Source organism: Cervus canadensis, chromosome 12 (genome assembly GCF_019320065.1).
Source record: "Cervus canadensis isolate Bull #8, Minnesota chromosome 12, ASM1932006v1, whole genome shotgun sequence".
Lineage (NCBI taxonomy): Eukaryota > Metazoa > Chordata > Mammalia > Artiodactyla > Cervidae > Cervus > Cervus canadensis.
In genome coordinates, this window is record NC_057397.1 from 72437797 (window position 1) to 72459922 (window position 22126).

The 22126-nt window shown below is 42.5% G+C and overlaps 1 protein-coding gene across 3 annotated transcripts in view; it reads right to left on the reverse strand.

The window, feature by feature from the left end:
* The window catches only part of ATP6V0D2 (ATPase H+ transporting V0 subunit d2), a 49528-nt gene extending 28485 nt beyond the window's left edge, over window positions 1-21043 (reverse strand). Inside the window, exons 1-2 of one of the 3 annotated variants that reach the window (XM_043483952.1) lie at window positions 20493-21043; window positions 7117-7288 (exon numbers count right to left, since the gene is read on the reverse strand). In XM_043483952.1, coding sequence (XP_043339887.1) covers window positions 7117-7288; window positions 20493-20622 — 302 coding nt within the window. In that variant the 5' untranslated portion in view covers window positions 20623-21043. The remainder of the gene's footprint in view (window positions 1-7116; window positions 7289-20492) is intronic. The other 2 variants (XM_043483951.1, XM_043483950.1) reach the window with 2 other exon arrangements.
* Between the last annotated feature and the right edge of the window lie 1083 nt (window positions 21044-22126).

Below are 22126 nucleotides of genomic sequence, written 5' to 3' on the forward strand. Positions count from 1 at the left end.
TTGCTTCTCCCATTGAATATTCACATAGAATCTCAGGATATAAAACCTTTAAGTTGGTGCAATCTGTAAGATTTCAGAAGACCTTTTCTGGCCAGAGTCAGAATCACAAATACACAGTGTTGTCAACCAGATATTATTCAATCTGATATTTTTATTGGGAATTTGATTCTTGAAATCAGAATTTAACAAATATTTTGCAGACTTGGAGGTCAGGAAGAAACAAAACATACCTACAATGTTCATGATCAGATGGAAGCCTATGCAGTCATTTAAAAATACTAGAAGAAACCTGATGTGAAAAAATTTTGGTAATAGATATTAAAGATTAAATTATTTTACAGAGTGATCTTAATTCCTTTAAAATGTGTGAGTATAAAAATATGTCAAATCATGGTGAGACTAAGGATAATTTGTTAATTTAATTTTATCTAAGTTAAATAGGCTTCTTATTCTTTTTGACTAGAAATAAAACAAAACCCTTTATCTCATTTGCAAATTCTTTTCTCCCTTAGCTTAGGATTCTAGGAATCATTGATTGCTTTCTCTCACTCGTTGCATCATAAATCAAGACGCTAAATTCTGTCAAGTCTACCTATCAAATTCATCCAATCACTGTTCCCTCCTTCCTGTCTCTACCATCGATATTTTCAATGTAAACGTTTAAAATAGCTTCCTCTATAGTTTCTCTGCTTCAGGTCTCATGTCTTCAATGCATCTTTCACAATACCAGCAGAATCATCTTCCTGAAATATGTAGCAGATCATTCCCCCTCACTTTTCGAGACAATGAGAGTTGAAAAGTAAAAACAAACAAGAAAAAGTAGCATCTTTGAAATGCTGTTTGGAAAACCCAATGTCGCATCGGGGAAGGAACTGGCACCCCGCTCCAGAACTCTCGCCTGGAAAACTCCACGGACGGAGGAGCCTGGTAGGCTACGGTCCATGGGGTCGCAAAGGGTCGGACACGACTGAGCGACTTCACTTTCTTTCTTTCTACCGTTCCTTTTGGAGAAGGAAATGGCGACCCACTCCAGTGTGCTTGCCTGGAGAATCCCATGGACCGGGGGCCTGGTGGGCTGCAGTATGTGGGGCTGCAAAGAGTCGGACACGACTAAGCAGCTAACACACACACACACAATGTCCCATCTTAGGGTCTCTACTACTTACTAACAGAAAGGACGTGGATGTTTGAAGCGGGACGTGGTAGCATCCTTCCTGAAATCTCCCCTCGACTGGCTGTTGCTGATGGAGACAGGTGAAGCCCTGTGTCAGCCAGCCTCTCGTCTCGTTCCCCAGCCACGCTCCGCTCTTGCCTGGGCTCCAGCCACGCCTGAGATGCTTCTCACCTCTAGGTACACAATATTCTCATGTCTCACTTACGCAGTGTATTCTTTCAGTCTGATGCCCACTTGAAATACTGGTTCAAATGCTACCTTCTCTGCAAAATCGTTCAAAATCAGGATTAGTCATTTCACCCTCCGGGTTCCTCCAGTTCAATGTTCAAGCCTCTATTACAGCTGCTGCGTAATTCTGTCATTGTTTCACCCTTTGTGGACGCATCTACCTGCTCCATTAGAATGTGAGTTCCCACTGACTCAGAATTATACTATTTACTTTTTGACTAACACGTGAAGGGGTGAGCAAGTTTGTGATGCAGTTTGTGGAGGACTCTGGTAAAGAATGTGCCTGCAATGCAGGAGACCCCGGCTCAACTCCTGGGTCGGGGAGATCCACTGGAGAAGGGATAGGCTGCCCACTCCAGTATTCTGGCCTGGAGTACGCCATGGACTGTATGGTCCATGGAGTCGCAAAGAGTCAGACACGATTGAGCAACTTTCACTTCCTCATGTTAGCACCAAAGGACCTGATTCTGAGAAGCTTTTTAGGGCAAACCGAACTGCATAGCCCTCTAAAGTACAACACAACACAAAACCTGTGGAGGGTTATAAAGTGTCACTGAGATAGTCAAGAACTTTTGATTAGCTTTTAAAAATGAATCTCTAAAGATTTCTTCACTGTGTGGATCTTAACCTATGATTCTTGCTTGATGTTACTGTGAAGTATTGACGATTATATTTCCTCGGTTATCCTATATTGAGAAAATTTATTTTGAAAGATTAATAAAATTTAAAGCTTAAAGAATTAAATCAGTATTTTGAATATTAAAATATTTGAGTCAGAGAGCTAATCTCAAAAGATAGAAGTTGAAATGCTGCTGGAAAGTGTTGAGTAGGAGGGAAGAAAAAACAATCCAAGCCTCTATTACATAGTCTCTTCATTAAAATACTATAGGATTCACTCCTTTGTTTCACAGCACTATGTATAATTATAGTACACAAAACCACCAGATCTTCCTGCGATTAGGCATTTAAAAATATACACTCCAGATTTTCAAAACAAGTTTCACATGTAGGGTAATTCTATCACACGAATGTACAGTTCTTGAACATTCATATTGTGTTTATCATACCACTTTAAATATAGAGCATTTCTATTAGGGTTGGCTTAGTCATTTTCATAATGATACCCTGGGAATTCCCTAGTAGGGCAGTTCAGAGGTGCTAGACAGACACTTGACTTTGCAACACGTTCTAAAAGAGAAGTAAGAAAAACAGTTTCAGAACTACTGGACACCTGTCCCGCACACAGACACCTTTCGTTTTGGTAACATACATCCAGGCACTGCTGGACGCTGGCAGGTCACATGAATGGTGGGACAAACCATGGACTGATATTCAGAAGACCTGGGCTTCGGTGTGATTCTTTTGGTCTCCGACAAGGAGAGAACGCCATTCATTGTCATTAACTGTGGCAAGAGACTCATGAGAATAATTGTGAAAGTGACGTCCAAGTCATAAAGTTGGGGCACCATAATGGGACGTTTTCAATTAGGGGTGCACATCTAAATAACCCGGGTGCCTTCCAAAATACAGGGGGGCCCCACTCCCAGATCAACTAGGTCAGAACCTCCTGGGATAGGAATCAGGAATATACTTCTATTCTAAAGGCCCACAGATACTTCTGATTTACTTGCCTTTTGACAAACTATGGAGTGAGTGCAAGACCATCAGCTTTCTAGAATGATGGACCCACACCAAATACTTTCCAAATCCCTTAATAATGCTCTGACTTTGAAATACACATTGATTCATTGAGCCTCCGTTTCTCTAATTTGAAAATTGGAGATATAAACACTTCTTTGCATGGTTCTGGTGCAAAGATGTAGGTAAAACATCTAGGTCTGATGTCTGATAAGAAACCTAAACATCTGGGGTCTGATAAGTAACTTAAATACCTGCAGATCATAAGACAGAAGGGTGTGTTGGAGACCATGGCTAATTGGGGAATGCAAGTCTTAATGAAACATATTTTTTAATATTACTGTAAAGACTACCCTGGTCACATAAAACACATCTATAGGAATGACATCTGGCTTTTAGCCCTAACATACCTTCAATAAATAACCAATCCTCAAGTACCATATATTAATTAAATGTAAGATATAAAATCCTGAATTGTCCGAAAGTATGTTTCTATATGCATGTGTAGGATGCTGCTAGATACAGGATTATATACTGATTCAACAAATATTCAGTGTTCATTATTTACTAATGAGTCCAGATAGAGATCCTTAAAAGAACTAGTTCAAAGAGTTTATCATCAAGAGAGAGAAAGGGAGAGAGGAAGAGGATGAATTAAAGCATGTCCATTACTAACAATACTAATACTACCAAATCTATGCTTTCGTGTCTATTTCTGCATTAACATTCTACCCAGGTATCTGTGACTATCTATACATACTTATACACAGTTTTGAAATATCACTAATGACTAGAAATATTTGGAATTTTAAGTAATTATTTTTAGAAACAGTATATTTTAACTAGATCGATATGATAGTTTGTTGTGAAATAAGAAGGCTTGCTGAATTAATCTAAGGTTCCTTCCAGGTTTAAGATTCTATAGTTAGAAAACAATAAATCACGGAATCATCACATAAGAGGAACCACTGACCAAATGACTCAGAGTCATTCTTAGAGCACTTCTTAACATATTTGGGGGAAAATTTTCATCATGTGAGATCGTCTCTCGACCTAAAAAGTACAAAACCTGGCAGCTTTCAGATTGAGTTAAAATTGGACTTGCCCTGTCTTCATCACAGGTCAGCTCTTCTGCACTCATCTAAAATCTGAGCAAAATAATTCTGCAAAGCCTACTGCTAGCATTTATTTCGAATCACTTTTTAGTGATTTGGGCAAGTTCCTCCTCTTAAGTTTTCATTTCCTCATCCTTAAAATGGTGATGACCAGAACTGAGGAAGACTTGTCACTGAAGACTCCATAATCTGACTGGAATTTTCTCCCCTAGCCTCCCTTCCCCATTCCTCTCCTCTTCCTGCACAGCCTGCTCCAGCCAAAACTGACCGGTTGTTACTCACGCAGCGTCCTTCCCATCGGCTTGCTTCAACCCCAGCCTTCTCCGGAATCTCCAGTTTCTACTCCATTTCCAGCCTTGGCAGCAATGTCGGCCCTTTTGGGAGACCTTTCCAGAATCTTTCTCAAAGAAAATGCTTGGGCTTTGGACTGAGTCAGACCCAAGTTCATATCCGATCTTCATTTTCACTAGTTGTTTATTGGTGGATTCTTTTAAAACGTCAGCATCTATATCTTGTCTGTAAACAAATTCCCAGACTACAGCACTGCTTGGAGGCTAGATTGCACAAACAAGGAACACAGGTGCTAACAACACGTCTCAAGTGCATCAGTGACTACTTCCTGTTTGATCATTCCTTCTAACTGCTTACTGGATCATTATTTGGGAAAAACAATTTGAGCTGGATCCCTACTCTCATTCTTTACACAAAAATACATTGATGAATCAAACTTTTAAATGTTAAGAAGTGAAACAACAACAAAAGAATGGAAGAAAGGACAGGTGAATTTACTAATCCTTTGGAGTGAAGGCTTTTCTAAGCAGGACACAATAATCAAAAGATTGTACAATAAAAAGACTGGTGATAACTAAATTAAAAAGTTCACTATTCCTACAGCAAAAAAATCAAAATAAAAATTAAGTTATATCAAACTGATGAAGGGCTAACTTTCTTAACTTATAAAGAGTCCTTATATATCAACAAGAAATGCTGCACATTCTAATAAGAAAAATAGACAAGGAATTTGGTCAGGTAGCAAATACACATGACTAAATGTGTAAATGTGAAAAGATGTTCCATTTTGCTAATAAAGAAATACGCAAAGTGAAAGTCACTCAGTCACGTCCGACTCTTTGGGACCCTATGGACTGCAGCCTGCCAGGCTCCTCTGTCCAAGGAATTCTCCAGGCAAGAATACTGGAGAGAGTAGCTGTTCTCTTCACTCCCTTCTCCAGTGGATCTTCCCAACCCAAGGATCGAACCCACATCTCCTGCATTGCAGGTGGAGTCTCTACTGCCTGAGCCACCAGGGAATTCCAAGAATACAGGAGTGGGTAGCTTATCCCTTCTCCAGGGGATCTTCCTGACCCAGGAATTGAACCGGGGTCTCCTGCATTAACAGGCAGATTCTTTACAAGCTGAGATGCCACAAAAGCCCATAAAGAAGTATAAATTAAAGCAAAGAGATAGTTTTTAACTTACTGTCAAGGTAAAAATTAAAAATATAGTATCTGATGTTGGTAATGGTGTAGGGGCACAGGCCTTCTCATGCACTGTTTTGGGGGTACAAATTGGTGCTACTTCTGTTGTGTTCAAGTTAGCAGATTTTCTAAAATAAATAAAGGGACATTCCTTTGACTCACTACTTGCACTGCTAGAAATTTAGCTTAGAAATAAATTCAAGACCTACACTATAATAAGCTAGAGCCAGTTACAAAACTTTTTGTAATAGGGAAAAAAAAGTTAGTTATTTGTTAATAGATGCCTGATAAATTGAGTTATAATGTATACCAAACATGGACTTCTACACAGTTATTAAAAATACATGACACGGATGAGGATATTTCTAACAAATATTAAGTGGGGAAAAACTGATGTCATCTGTATGAATTTGAAATGTGGGAGTAGAGTGGGTTGAATGTGTATCAATATACATATACAATGCAATTTTTTTTTTTTTTAAGAAAAATAATAAACCGAGAAGTGCTTACTTTTAGGGAGAGGAACTGGGCGGGGAGGAAGGGGATAGGTGGAATAGAGGGATATTTTTCTTATATGCCTTTCTCAACCAGTCTATGGCCTGGATGTAGTAATCACAGCTGTATATTAATCTAAATTATACGTACATGGTAGACAGCTCATCCTTTGTGGGCGTTCGTTCTCACCTTATCAGCTAAGACAGCTAAAGGGGCCCAAAGTTTTGAGCACTGGATATAGTGTATTAACTACATTAAGAAATACAATTTACTATTGTATAGAAATTCAAACATTTTAGAAAGAAGGGCCTTCACACCAAAAGACTGGAACCACTGGTGATGGAGAGGGATAAAAATAAGACACATCTAACTATGATGGGAACACCTTATTCTGTTGAAGGGGTAGGTGTGGCTTTAAGAAAGATCTGTGATATTCCAACCCTACCTTGACAAGCGATCTGAAAATCTGAAAGGCGTAATACCTACCTTCAGTTCCAAGAGCTGGAATGTTTCAGACATCAGCAGCACTTATCACTGCTAAGAGTGAGTGACCTGATCATGTTTATAAGTAAATGAAATAAATAAATGAAATCTATTTTCTAACAGTGAAAATGTGGATCTATGCCCTTCCCTGGTGGCTCAGACGATAAAGAATCTGCCAGTAATATGGGAGACCTGGGTTTGATCCCTGGGTCGGGAAGATCCCCCGGAGAAGGCAATGGCCACCCATTCCTGTATTATTGCCTGTAGAATCCCGTGGGCGGAGGAGCCTGGTGGGCCACAGTCCATGGGGTCGCAAAGAGTCTGGGGATGGAGTGACTCACACTAAGATAAGACACGCGCTTATCAGTTCTCAGATCTGAATGCATTCAAACTTACAAACAACAGACGTGGCCTTGAACTTCAGGCCAGCCTGACCCCCGCCTGGAGCTCTTAGGGGTGGTTTGCAGTCACCCTGGGGAGGAGCAGGGCCCCTCCTGTCACTCACGTCATGTATGTGAAAAAGGTGCTTAGCGGCTCCAAGGAGTGATTCCGGAAATACTCAAACTCTCTGCACAGCTTCTTCCTCATCTCCGTGTCAATAACGGAAACAGTAAGAGGGGTGGCTTGATTAGCCAAGAAGTTGCCATAATCGGTGGTCTGGAGATGAATTTTCAGATCTGAAATTAAGGAAAGCACCAGATCAGGCTAAATTTGGAACATGCATGAAAAAGCTTTACAACACTGAATTTGCGGTAACTTTATGATAAACACATAGTTATGCACTGTTTATTATTGATTTGGTTGCACTGGTCTTCGTTTCTGCCTGTGGACTCTCTAGTTGCGATGACCTTTCCTGCTGCAGGGCACAGGCTCTGGTGCACGAAGTTCGGTAGTTACAGCCCGTGGGCTCCGGAGCTGTGACTTGCAGGGCCCGGGGCTCGCGGGCTTCAGTAGTTGTGACTCAGGGGCTTAGCTGCTCCACAGCGTGTGGAATCTTCCAGGACCAGGAATGGAACTCCTGTCTCCTACACCAGCAGGTGAATTCTTATCCACTCTATCACCAGGGAAGTCTCATAAATGCATATTTAATTATTGCTATCTTATTAGGCCTTAATATAAGGTCTACATATGATTTAGACTTGAATGTTAATCTCTACAGCAATAAAGGATTCAATGTTAATGCAGATAATTGAAAATAACTTTTTTTTTCATTTATTTTTATTAGTTGGAGGCTAATTACTTTACAATATTGTAGTGGTTTTTGTCATACATTGACATGAATCAGTCATGGATTTACATGTACTCCCCATCCCGATCCCCTCTCCCACCTCCCTCTCTACCAGATCCCTCTGGGTCTTCCCAGTGCACCAGGCCCGAGCACTTGTCTCATGCATCCATAAGAACTATAGAATTATTGAGCACAGTTGAAAAGAACATTAGAAACCACCTAGTCCAGAGATTGCAAATTGGTTTTAACTGAGCCAACGTAGTCATTTGGAAATAGTGCTAGGAAAACTGTTTGAGGATACCAAGCCTCCATCCCAGCTTGATGGCAAAGAATATTTACCCTACAGATAAAGAAATTGAGTCTCTGTGTGTCTAAATGGGTTTTAACATTCAAAAAACAAAGATCATGGCATCTGGTCCTGTCACTTCATCAAGATCAATTTGAGAAATTGATTCAAAGCCAGTGTTATACCTTTAAAAAAACTGTTTTTTATTACCAATCAATTAAATTGGATTATCAATTATTCTGTTACTTAATTCTGTCTGGTGGAATTATTTAACCTCACTCATCTGAATTTCAAAATACTTGGATAATACTTCTAGCACACCTCCTGTCTCAGGATATCACAAAGCCTTAATATGTTAACTCCAAAGGGGCAGTTCCAGTTTCTTAGTAATATCTTTTATCTTTTGGTTCCTTGTGTGGTACCCAACATAAGTGTCTCAAATATCTGAACATCAGAAATGTCTTTGGCACCATCTAGCACATGACTGGAGTCAATAGAGCATTCTAGACCTCACTGTAATTTTCATTGAAACATTTATTGAGTATCTATTATGTGCTGTTATCACTGGGGACAAGACATATTCCTCATCTTCAAGGAAACTCATAATCTGGTGGAGGTAGAGGCACGAAAAAACAGATGACGCAACCCGCTGAGTTCAGGATAAAGATAAGAACCTTGATTTACGGGAACATAGAAAATGACTCGATGGACATGGGTTTGGGTAAACTCCGGGAGTTGTTGATGGACAGGGAGGCCTGGCATGCTGCAGTCCATGGGGTCGCGAAGAGTCGGGGACGACTGAGTGACTGAACTGAACTGAACTGAGAAAATGAGAGCAAGACTCAGAGGGATGAAAGCAAAACAAGCCTAGGAGAGTTTCCGGAAGAAGGTTAAGCCAGAGATGAGCCTTGAAGTGCTATGCAAGGGTGCAAGGAAGGCGTTCCATGAATTCGTACAGGTGGGGAGGGGGCAGGAAATTCAAAGCAGTTGAGTGCTGTTGAAGTGCTGAGTGGGAGGGGAGGAGGGGTAAGATGTGAAGCCAGAGAAAGACGCAGGGGCTGTCCCCAGGAAGACTTGGCGTGACATCCTTGATCCTGAGGATAACAGGGAGCCCCTGTGGGTGATGAGCTAATCCCTCTGGTAGCTGATGGGGGAGGGGGCATTTGCACTCAGTGGTTCTTGAGTCTCAGCAGACAGGCATTCTTCAGGGTCTGGAGTAGATCATGCATCAGAGATGCTCTTCATCTGACTGACCGCAGAATTTATTTTGCTCAATTACCTATTTAATTAGCTTAATTCAAAAAAAAAAAAGCATACTCTTTTGCCGTGTCTTGTTTGGCTTTTATTTTGACAGTTCAGGTTTTTATACAATTTGACAGGGTGTAGTCTCAGCATGGAGAAATATTTGCCAACAGGAGTGACACAAATCGTGTTTCTTCCAAAACCATGATATATGGCTCATGTGACACATGTTTCTCTCAGGCAAAATAACTTCCAAACCTTTCAGCTGCCAGTGAGATGCTGAAATGAAATGTCTCAAGTGTTTCAGACCCTGCTTAGGCAACCTCGTAAAAAACTGTGGCTGGTGGACAGACAGTTAAGACAGAAGGAGCCTTGCCTCCCCACCCCAAGGTGATCCAAGGGACCCTGGAAATCAGATGCGAAGAAAATCTTGGCTTGAAGTATCTGCTCTGAGTTAATATTATTACCATGATAACGATCATGCTGATAGTTTTATAGTTTTACAAACGGGGTCACATTTTTTCCTCGCATTTCCCCCAGTGCTCATCTAAGCACGTGTGCCTACGTGCTCAGTCGTGTCCGACTCTCTGCGATCCCACGGACTGCAGTCCACCGGGTTCCTCTGTCCGTGGGACTTTTCCAGGCACGAGTACTGGAGTGGGTTGCCATTTCCTGCTCCAGGGGATCTTGCCAACCCACGGGTAGAACTTGCTGTCTCCTGCATCTCCTACACTGGCTGGGTGATTCTCCCCGATCCACCTGGGAAGCCATGCTTATCTTAATAGGTATGTGATAAATAGAGCTTTGTGGTCAGATACATTCGGAATAAACAGGCTTCTTCACTGCAGGAACTGAAAGCCTTTAATACATTCATTTGAATGATTTCTTTGGAAAGAGTTTGGTACAGAACTTCCCAAGCCACTAGAAAACAATGCAGCCACCCACAGAGCACGCTTTGGAAAATTACACTTTTTTTATCCAGAGTCGTGTCGCAAGTGACACTTTTTCTTTTTTATTCAAATGAGGAACCATGAGATCACTGCCAACTAAATCAGTTTTACAGGTCCCAAACACAATAGCACAATGGGAACAGATTCAGCTATTATAAAAAATATCTGAGCATGTCACACAGTATAATAGCTTATATGCGTGTACAAAGAGTCATAATGTAAAAATGCTTCTTCCGTGGGTTGCAGTCATTGGGCTCGGGGAATTAGCTGAGATCTCTTGACTAGTGAGGCAGGAACACTCTCTGGCTGCTATCTTTTCTCTGTTGCTTTGCTGGGTCGTTCCTTTTTCATTCCCGTGCAGCTTCCTGTTGGAGCTCTTTAAATATGAACGTCCAGACTGTTCACACTCCAGGTAGCTTTATGCCAAGGCAGCACCTGTGCTTGTGAAGGATGCTATCTTTGAGCAGCCCCCTACCTCTTCCCCACACTCTGCTTGATGCTGAACTTATGGGAATTACCTGACCTTTCTGAACTCAGTTTTCTCACCTACAAAATGGGTTAGAATGTATGCTTTTGGGGTTACTGTGGAGCTTTAAAGAAGATAATGTAGATGAAGACCTCTTTTGCCCCCTTACTTGTACCTATCTCCTTCCAAAATAATTTGATTCGATTGGCTAAGACTTTGATTTTTATTCCCTAAATCAGAATTTTTGTAAACAGTATATTACCATCATACCTTACAGTTACTTAAATTTGAATACACCTATCAGTATTTTAAAAGCCAGATGTTTCTTTCTCCATTTTTGCTAAGGTACTGCCATCTCACGGTTATAAAACTTCAAGTCCTCTTTGAAGATTTATTAACTTCAAATCCCCTGCATTGTTTCTGAATATCTTCCCAGATTTCCTCTCCTTATACCCCAGTTTAGAATGATGATATCGTAAACCTAGATCACTGTGGCAATCTCTAATAGATTCTCCCAGGTTTGTTTCCCTTCTGTCCTCCATGCCTCAAACTTTAATCTTTCCTAAGAAATGTTTGGATTTTAGAATAATCCTCTTAAGTATCCTGGAGCTACTGAATTTTAGGCAGATTAAAAGCAATTTGCAAATTACTTTTATTTTACCACTGACAGATGATTTTAACACCAATATAAGCCTTAACAATAATCCCCATTTCATAGATGAAGAAGCCAAGACTCAGAGAAACAACTTGACCATCTTTCCAAGCATACATGTATTTGACTGAAGATTCAGACACGCCTCTCTCTTCACTCAATATTCTGAAGTTCCATAATTAGACCTTTGATGGCCCTCAAAAATTTTCACAGCATAAACTCCTGCGTTATTGTAATACTCTAGTATTGCAGGCAACCGCTTTATCCTCACCATTATGCTTTTATGTTTTTCTATTTATAGCCCATTAATTCTCCCCAAGAGCCTAGGACATCTTATCATCTCAACTCCCCTGACCCCACCTCCAGGTCCCCATTCCACTGGCATTTTCCCAACCCACTGTCCTTCAAGATTCAGCTTACTTTCGAATATATCCTCTAGCTATAAACTCTTCTTAAATTTTAATAGTTTTTATTTATTTATAGAATGATTGTTTCCAAAACAAACCAGTGCTCTTTGAAGGAAAACAGAATCAACAACATAGAGGCATACACCAAACACCATTAACCATAACCAAGAAACGGAACAGATTACTTCAGGAATTTAAAAGTCCAGCAGAAGAGGGTAAATTAACTCTTGTTGTATATACACGGCAGTTCAGGCGGTGTTCTTATGACTTCCTGGGAATTCTCATGATTTACAGTATACAAAACATTTTCAGAAATTTCTGATTCCCTTAGTAACTGGGAGTTAGGCCAGGGAGATACCATCTACCAGAAAGGAAAGCACCATGGCTAAAAGTTAAGCAGTTGGCTTAACATCCCAGGGCCAGAAAGCAGAGTCAGGACTTAAACATGCAGACGTCTCTATTGTGTATTTTCAAATTCTTACTTCAAATTCTTACTACACGCAAAACACAGCCTTAGGCTAGGGAAGCTAGGAGACAAAGAAGGATATGGTGTGGTTTCTATACTTTAAAAAAGTCTTTTGTTTTTTTTTTTAAAGTTCAGTTCTATTGAGGTATAACCAACAAATAAAATTCTAAGGCATTTAAAGTATACATCGTGGTGCTCTGATACACTCTTAACGCTGTGAAAGGATTCTCCCACCTCCTTAACTAACACCTCTATAAGCAGACGTATTTATAGTTTCTGCCCTTGAGAAGCTTACAGTTTAGGAGGGGATAGATTCATTTATTCACTTATTCATTTATTCACTTAAGAGTTAAGCCCTTAACTGTGATCACTCAGGGGAAGAGACAGATAAAGGAGACAAACTGCCCCAGAGTGATATACTTAGGCAAATATCACAGATGCTATACAGAATTAGGTACATTACTCAGCTCGATGAATCACAAAATTGAGGCTTGTCAATTCTATCCCAATAGAAATGAGTAGAAAAGGGTTTATAGAGAAAGTGACTTCGAAATGGAGACTTCAAAGAGAAATGGGTGTTCTCCAGGTAAGCAAGATGCAGAATGGAATTTGTGGCTGAGGAATAACCTTAGAAAAAGGCTGAAGAGCTCTGAGGAAGCGCTTCCCAGGTAGAGACTGGATGCTAACTGGCCTCAGCTCAGCTGGTTAGCTGCCGCTGCTCAGCTGCTCTAATCGTGTCCGACTCTGTGTGACCCCGTGGACTGTAGCCCGCCAGGCTCCTCCGTCCGTGGGATTCTCCAGGCATGAATACTGGAGTGGGTTGCCATGCCCTCATCCATGGATCTTCCTGACCCAGGAATCAAACCCAGGTCTCCTGCATTGCAGGCAGATTCTTAACCATCTCAGCCACCAGAGAAGTCACAGTTGGTTAGATTGTGGTGCTAACAACGCCAAGATTGCTGGTTTGATCCTTGTACCAGCCAAGCTATCTAGCCTTTAAACTGAGCTAAGTTTATCCTGCCTGATGAGAGTATTTCTGAACACTTGACAATATTGTATATGCATTTTTAATACAAGGCAGAGAAAATAAGTACTCTAATTAGGGCTTTCTGGGTAGCTCAAATAGTAAAGAATCTGCCTGCAATGCGGGAGACCTGGGTCCCATCCCTGGGTTGGGACGATGCCCTGGAGGAGGCATGGCAACCCACTGCAGTATCCTTGGGGAGAATCCCACAGACAGAGGAGCCTGGTGGGCCCCAGTCCACGGGGTCCCAAAGAGTTGGACATGCCTGAGTGACTAACACTTTCATTTTCACATAATGAGAGGTACAAATAATGTGTAAAGGAGATTGGTGAAAGCCCTTTGAAATAAAAGCCTTCCTTCTGTGAGAGTTTTTTAAAATTTAGACTACCTTTTAATAGATAGTAGGTAAAGGCCTCCTACTTGTAAACTAATATCCACACCCCTGCCACTTATTACTAGCCCCAGTAACTACTATTTTTAGTTCCATATGAATCCTTTCACACTTCCTTATTTCCTTTTTTTTGTAGTTATAGGATATTACATTATATAACTGCTCCATCATTTATTTAACCAGCTCCCTTACCGTGGACATTTGATTTGTTTGTCATTTTCTGCCATTCCCAACAGTGCTACACGAAGTCCCAGGCCAAGTGTACATGCATTTAGAATTCTGAGGCCCAACCACTCTCATTAAGGGGCTCTTATTCTTTTAATATTTCTATTTGTTAGAGTGGGAGCCCTTTAGGGTGGGGTATATCGTTTTCATCTTTCGTTCCTTGGCTCTAACTAGAAAGTGCTGAGTACATGCATTAATTCCCACGTGAAGGCACCGTTGGAAAGGAATAAAGGTCATGTTCCTTGAAAAGGAAGCATTAATAATTGGCCGTAAGCTGTAACCAGCTCCTCTCATTCGCTTCCCAAAAATGACGGCAGAGAGGACAAGGTCCAGGCTGGGTCCAGGCCTCTCACCGTAACCTGAGAGCAGGGATCACTTTCCCCACGTATTCCAGAGAAAGCTTGTTGTTGTTCGTTGTTTAGTTGCAGCCCCATGGACTGCAGCCCACCAGGCTCCTTTGTCCACGGAATTCTCCAGGCAGGAATACTAGAGTGGGTGGCCACTTCCTTCCCCAGGGGACCTTCACCACCCAGGGATCCAACCTGCGTCTCCAGCATTGCAGGTGGATTCTTTACCTCTGAGCCACCAGGGAAGGCTATTTCTTACTAAATTTTTGAGCTTTGAAGTGTTAATCTTTCCACTTTGTCTTTTTTTTTTTTGAAGAGGAAAGAATACTTACAACAGTCTGGTTTGTAATTTAAAAATCTAATGAAAATAGCAGTGTTGCCATGAAAAGACATGAAGGAGCCTCAAATGTATGTTATTAAGTGAAAGAACCCAGTCTGGAAAGGTTACATACTTACTTAATGATCCCAGCGGTGTGACATTCTGGAAAAGGCCAAACCAGGGAAACGGCACAATGATCAGCGGTTCCCGCAGGGGGTCACCGATACGGAGAATAGTCAGAGCACAGGGCAGTGAAAATACTCTGTATAATGTAACAGTGGTGGGTACGTGCTGTACATTTGTCCATTCCCAGAGAATGTGAAAGAGGAGAGTGAAAAACTTAAGTGAGAGCTTAAAACTCAATAGTCAAAAAACTAAGATCATGGCGTCTGTCCCGTCACTTCATGGCAAATAGATGGGGAAACAATGGAAACAGTGACAGACTTTATTTTCTTGGGCTCCAAAACCACTGCAGATGGTGACTGCAGCCCTGAAATTAGAAGACACGTGATCCTTGGGAGAAAAACTATGACTAACCTAGACAGTATATAAAAAGCAGAGATACTACTTTGCCAACAAAGGTCCATGAAGGAGTCTCTTGGGCCTAGAAAAGAGAACAACAGTCTCAAAGGCCCCTTGCTGAATCATCTAACTTCGGAGAAAACAAAGCATAACTTTAGTTCCATCCTGATGCTCCAGGCCAGTTGCATCTATCTGGGACTTATCACCCCCTGTCCGGAAACCTACCACCCCCTACACCCGCCCAGAAGACTTATCACCCCCTGCCCAACTACAAGTGTCATCTCAACAAAAGAATACTCAAAATATCCCGCCTGATTGACGTTTCCCTTATCGCTTCCACAAACCTCCCTATAAGTATGAAGCCTCCCTGATCCCTCTCGGCGCTCAGCCTGGTCGTTAGGCCGACTGTCGCCCCGCCTTGCCTGAATAAAGGTAACCTACTTCTGTTGAGGTCGTCTTTCCTTTTCTGCCTCGCCGGAACTATGCCTTACAGTCCATATAATCAAAGCTATGGTTTTTCTGATAGTCATGTATGGATGTGAGAACTGGACCATAAAGAAGGCTGAGCACTGAAGAATTGACGCTTTTGAACCGTGGTGTTGGAGAAGACTCTTGAGAGTCCCTGGGACTATAAGGAGATAAAACCAGTCAATCCGAAAGGAAATCGATCCTGAATATTCACTGGAAAGACTGATGCTGAAGCTGAAGCTCCAATATTTTGGCCACCTGATTCGAAGAGCTGACGCACTAGAAAAGACCGTGAAGAAAGACTGAAGGCAGGAGGAGAAGGGGCCGACAGAGGATGAGATGGTTGGATGGCATCACTGACTCAGTGGACACGCGTTTGAGAAAGCTCTGGGAGGTGTTGAAGGACAGGGAAACCTGGCACGCTGCAGTCCACGGGGTCACAGAGTCGGACACGACTGACAGACTGAACAACACAGGATGTGTAAGAGTGACCGCAGTGTAAACTCTGGACTCTGCGTGATTACGAGGTATCGAGCACAGGCTCGAGGATTATACAAAATGCACCTCTCTAGTGGAGGATGTTGATAACGGGGGAGGCTATGCATGTGTGGGAGCAGGCGTTATATGAAAAGTCTCTGTACTTTCTCCTAAATTTTGCTGTGAACCTATAGCTGCTCTAAAAAAAAATTAATTAAAAATTAGCAGTGCTAATTCTTCTAAAGACTATTTTATGGCCCTTTTACATTATTATTTTGGTTCAAGCTAATTTTAAATAACTTTTTAAAAAAAGTCACTTTTTAGGAATTTTCTATGTGCAGTGCCAGTGAGGCAGGCTATGTGAACTGGCTTCCTCTCCTATTCCCGGGAAGGACTGAGTCATGGAGGGTCCTAGTGACTGGTTCAGGTGACTGTTAGTCAGGGTCAGGCCGTGGAGAAGACGAATATTTCTGACCACACTCACTTGCACAATCATAAATGCCAGGATTTTTCAAAGCTTTTGTGGACAATGAAAGGTTGTTGCTGAATGATAAGACGCTGGGATTCTTGGCCTCTGGAGGAGACGAATTCAATCTGGGGCCAGAGACAAGGCTGGATCGCTCAGAGCTTTTGCGTAATAAAGTTTTATTAAAGTATAAAGGAGATAGAGAAAGCTTCTGCTGTAGGCATCAGAAGGGGGCAGAAAGAGTGCCCCCTGCTAGTCTTCAGCTGTTTGTTATACAATCACTAGCAGTCTGTTAATTAAAGAAAGGAATGTCTTAACTCAGAATGGCACCAGGCCCCTCATCCATAAATTGCATTTTGTGCTAATCCTGGCACCACATGATTCATCCCAGGCCATAAAACGACTGACTTGAATCTTGTAGAAGGGCAGATTACCATACAAATAGTTTCGTTTACATAGATTAGGGGAACAATATCTGAGTATGACAGGCTGGTTTGTCTAAAAGGTTCTGAGCCATTTGGCGGAACTTGAAGACAGAGTCTGAGGTACATTAACATAGCTTAAGACAAACATTTCCATAAGAAAAAATGTATTGGTTAACTCAAGGTTTGAGAGTAATTAGTTTCAGGTGAAACCTGGTGTCACGGCAACACAGCATTTTAAGAGAAGCCTCCTTTTCAATTTGTATAGAGAAGGAAAAAAATATCGCCAGTTTGTTTCCTCCTGCTGCTTAAGAGAGATAAAAATGTCTGGCACTTGCAGCCTATTTCCTCCGTTTGGAGACCCCTGGCCTTCCTGCCTGTTACCCTCTCAAAAATCTTCATATTTCTCTCTTCCAAAATGACCTGAAACCTCCTATGTTCCTGATAAATGATTCTAAAACAATTGGTTGGTATCAGGATACTTTTCTTTTAAAAACTAGAAAAATTTAAAAGACTAAAGGCAAATTTAATCTTTGCCAAATTAGTTTTCCTTTACAGTAAGTGCCTGCTTCAACACACAGTACTATCTGGACAGTTTTACCTGCCCTTCTTTACCCATCACTTGTACGGTATATATTGTGTGCAAAAGTAAACAGAAATCCTAAAGTTCTTAACTTCTGTCCCAAGGAGTGTCCGCGTGTTTTAAACCAGCTGGGAAGGTGGCTGGTTTCTCTCAGTAAATTCACAGATGCGGTAGCTGAGTTGCTTTTCACAAGTGCCTTATTTCCCAACATCCTATAAGATAAACAAGCAAGGCAGACCTTATTATTTTCTATATCAAAATGGAGCTGAGAGCAACAGCGACCTATTCATGGATCTTCCATTCATGCTCAGGAGGCAGACATTTTAGTGGAAAAAGTATAATAGATGCAGATGTCTGCATACCTCACACCTGGTGAGGTGGTTAGACTGGTCACAGCCACGCCAAGCCTCAGAGTCTTCAACTGAAGACATGAAACCTTTATTTAGATTGATTTTCTCAGCAGTCATTATAACCTGCAGTTTGAGGGCATATTTGATATTCCCAAGAGTCTCCAAAAAGATTGGAAACAGATTCAAACATAGTTGTGAAATGAATGGTTGAAAAAGAACTATTACTGGGAAAAAAGAAAGGTAGAAACCATGAGATATGATGAAAATAACAAATGGTGTATTTAGGAAGGTTTCTTATTCAGGGTTCAGGATGACTTCAGGTGGTCACGACTCCTTGAAATCATATGGAAAATTCTGTATGTGTGCACCTGTGTGTATTTTTCTAAGAAATTCACTCTTCAGGCCTTCAAGAGTCTGAAACCTTTCCTTCTCCCCCAAATTGAAGCTGAGGGTGGTTTCTCTTTGAATTCTTTAGTGAGCAGGCTTAAGCCTTGCTTTGTATCATGAAGACGTTTATGTATGGTTTGTGTTTAAATCTGCATTTCTCAACTCATTTAAAAGCCTGAAAACTACTGAATTCATTCAAATGGCTTCTCTCAGAAGCATGCATTCTGCCTTGTGTTAATTTTTTCTACCTCAATTTATGCATATTTTCTATATGTGATTAACATTCTCCGGGCACCAAACTCCAAATTAAATATGCTGAAATGATTTAGGATTTGGGATTATATTGCAATTATTTGTAGCCAACAGGATTAGTTATCATCTACAAGATCTGTCCAGCCATGTCCATCGCTAATGAAAGGAGAGGCACTCCCTTAATTGGGGCATTTCTGCCTTAACTCTGCTTGGCTCCGCCCTCAGCCCTGCCTGAGAAGCCTACAAAGTCACCTTGTTTTTTTGTTTCCTTTTCGCTTTCTGATACTCTTCCTGGCAGTTTATTACTTTCTTGCTTTTTCTAGAACGATCTAGACATTTTAAAGCACCCTATTATTGGCATTATAATGATTTTATGAGCATGTTTCAAAGTTAGTAAATGTAGCCTTTTTAAATAATAAAAACACTATATTATCGATGTGAAATCTTTGGTAAGGCTTTGAAAACATTGTAGTGTAGTTTCCAGAGAGGAAGGGGAAATTGGGAGGGACTGGTCGAAGGGTATGCAGTGTTGGTTACACAAGACAAGTACGTCCTAGAGATCTGCTATAGAGCACAGAACGTATCGTTCTCACACACGCATGCACACACACACACACAACAACAGAGGGCCGGAGGAAACTTTCAGAGGTGTCAGATGGGTTTATGGCACAGACTGTGGTGATTTCCCAGGTGTACACTTATCCCTAAACTCATCAAGTTGTATACATTAAATATGTACAGCTTTCCTACGTCAACCATATCTCAGTAAAGTGGTTTAAAAAATAGATAATTGCCTTTGTAGAGTCCTAAAGAAAATCAACCTTGAATGTTCACTGAAAGGACTGATGCTGAAGCTGAAGCTCTGATACTTGGCCACCTGATGCGAAGAGCTGATTAACTGGAAGAAAAAGACCCTGATGCTGGGAAAGACTGAAGGCGGGAGGAGAAGGGGATGACAGACGGTTGGATGGCACCACTGACTCAATGGACATGAGTTTGAGCAAACTCTGCAAACTGGTGAAGGACAGGCAGGCCTGGCGCGCTGCAGTCCATGCGGTGGCAAAGAGTCGGACACATCTTAGCGACTAAAGAACAACAAGAGTGCTTCATAGCTCTTAACACATTCTCTTATGTACTGCTTTATTTATTTGTCCAAACAACTCAGCAAAGCAGGCAGCATTACCATCCAGTTTCACAAATAAGGAATCAAGCTCGGAGGTTTTGAGCCTCAGGTCACCTACTGACCTTTTGTAGAAATCAAAGTCAGGACTTTTGAATCCAGGATGGCCTCACCACATGCCTGTCTCTTGCTTTTTTTTCTTATGCTCCAATGAAGACAAATCTCAAATACACATGCCCTCATACTAATATACACCGAGAAAGAGGATAGAATAAAATTTTCTAGACCAAGATTTGGGAGGGGTGGGTAGTTAGGCTGTGGATCCCTGGACAGTTTGGTGACACCTTTCTCCAAACATTTGTAAATATGTAGAATGAAAATGTATAGAATTACAAAGGAAACAAAATATATCAAAATAGAGTTACTAAGATATTGTAAAATGTGTAACAACGTACTTCTTTATTAAGACAGTAAATATCAAGGATGAGTCCAATATCTAGCATACTTTGAAGCAGTGAAAGCATAAATGATATTTCAAGGCATCTGCAAGAACAGTAAGAGGATATGAAAACACTGAATTTCTATTCAAAGTGCTAACCAGCTGTGATTGTTGCCTACATTCGCAATGAAAGGAAATGCTAAATTTCACTTAGAGATTATCGAAAAATAGAGATGCAATCTTTTTTTGTCCCCCTCGTCCAAATTCAGGGACCCCTGAAGTCTGGATCTTGGGCTGAACACCCTGCCTTGGACTCTGGGCCAGGGGCTGGAGCTTCCTTCCAGCGGGCGGCGTTAGCCCCTTTTTTTTTCCTTTTAAAGAGCGGCGCTTACCTTCCAGGTTCTCACACTGGACCAGGTTGACGTAGTCCTGCCGGGTCAGGAGGCCGGCCTTGCAGCCGCGCACCAGACCCTCCAGGTAGCCATGGTCGGCGTTGAAGTTCAGCTCTGCGCTTTCGAGCATCGCGGGAGCGGCCGCCGGAGGCTGCAGCGGCGCGCGGGGCTGGAGGGGCGCTCGGGTCTGCAGGGGCGCGCGGGTCCGGAGGGGCGCGCGGGTCCCCAGGGACGCGGGTCTGCAGGGGCGCGCAGGTCCGGAGGGGCGCGCGGGACTCAGGGGCGCGCGGGTCTGGAAGGGAGCGCGCGGTTCTCTCCGGTGGCCAGACGGCGATCTCTCAGCTGATAGTCACGCTGTGGTGACCGGTTTCCTCCGCTTTCGGCGGCTTTCCACACAGCCGGCCCAGCCCTGTTTTTCCATCCACAGTGGATCAGCCAGATAACCCGAGGGGGACCCGGGAGCAAAGCCCTTCAGGGAGACTGGGATCGTGGGAGGGACGGAGGGTCAGACGCCCGATCCCGGCCCCGCTCTGCTATTGCAACCCGGCTACACCTGAATGTTGTGCAAACAGTCCTCCCCGAGTCGAGCTTCTGTGCTTTCAATTGCAAATACATTCTTCTTAAATGTCTTGAGGGCTACTAAGAAGAGAGGAGTTATTCTCTCTCTCTCTCTCTCTCTCTCTCTCTGTCTCTCTCTCTCTCACACACACACACACACCCCACGCACACCTTATGTGAATAGATCGAATGTGAGCAGGCGGTTTGGAGAACCCCGACAAGCTCATTTGACAGCACAGTGTCTGCAAAACAAAACTCTATTAATGCCCTGCTTAGCCGCTCAGTCGCCTCCGACTCTTTCCGACCCCATGCGCTGTAGCCCACCAGGCTTCTCTGCCCATGGGGATTCTCCAGGCAAGAATCCTGGAGTGGGTTGCCATGCCCTCCTCCAGGGGATCTTCCTGACCCAGGGTTCGAACCCAGGTCTCCTGCATTGCGGGCTGATTCTTTACCGTCTGAAACACCAGGGACGCCCTGGGAATGCCTTCTCCAAGTCTCCTAGCTGCTTCCCTCTCAGCTCGGTCCTGGGGCAGAGACCAGAAGGCAATCTTGGAAGCAGGTACACCGTGCTGTCATTCTATAGTAATAAGCCACTGTCTTTGCAAAATCTGAGTCTTTAGGAGGTGCTCTTCATTCTCTTTTCCCCTTTTCAGTTCAGTTCAGTTCATTCGCTCAGTCGTGTCCGACTGTTTGCGACCCCATGACCCGCAGCACGCCAGGCCTCCCTGTCCATCACCAACTCCCGGAGTTTACCCAAACCCATCTCCATTGAGTTGGTGATGCCATCCAACCATCTCATCCTCTGTCACCCCCTTTTCCTCCTGTCCTCAATCTTTCCCAGCATCAGGGTCTTTTCAAATGAGTCAGCTCTTCGTATCAGGTGGCCAAATTATTGGAATTTCAGCTTCAGCATCAGTCCTTCCAAAAAACACCCAGGACTGATCTCCTATAGGATGGACTGGTTTTCCCTTTTAGATCTCAGGATTTACTCAGAGGAGTATCTGGACTGATCCTGTTACTGAGGTAGGTCCTGTCCTGCTCTTTACTGTAGCCCCTCCAGGCTCCTCTGTCCAGGG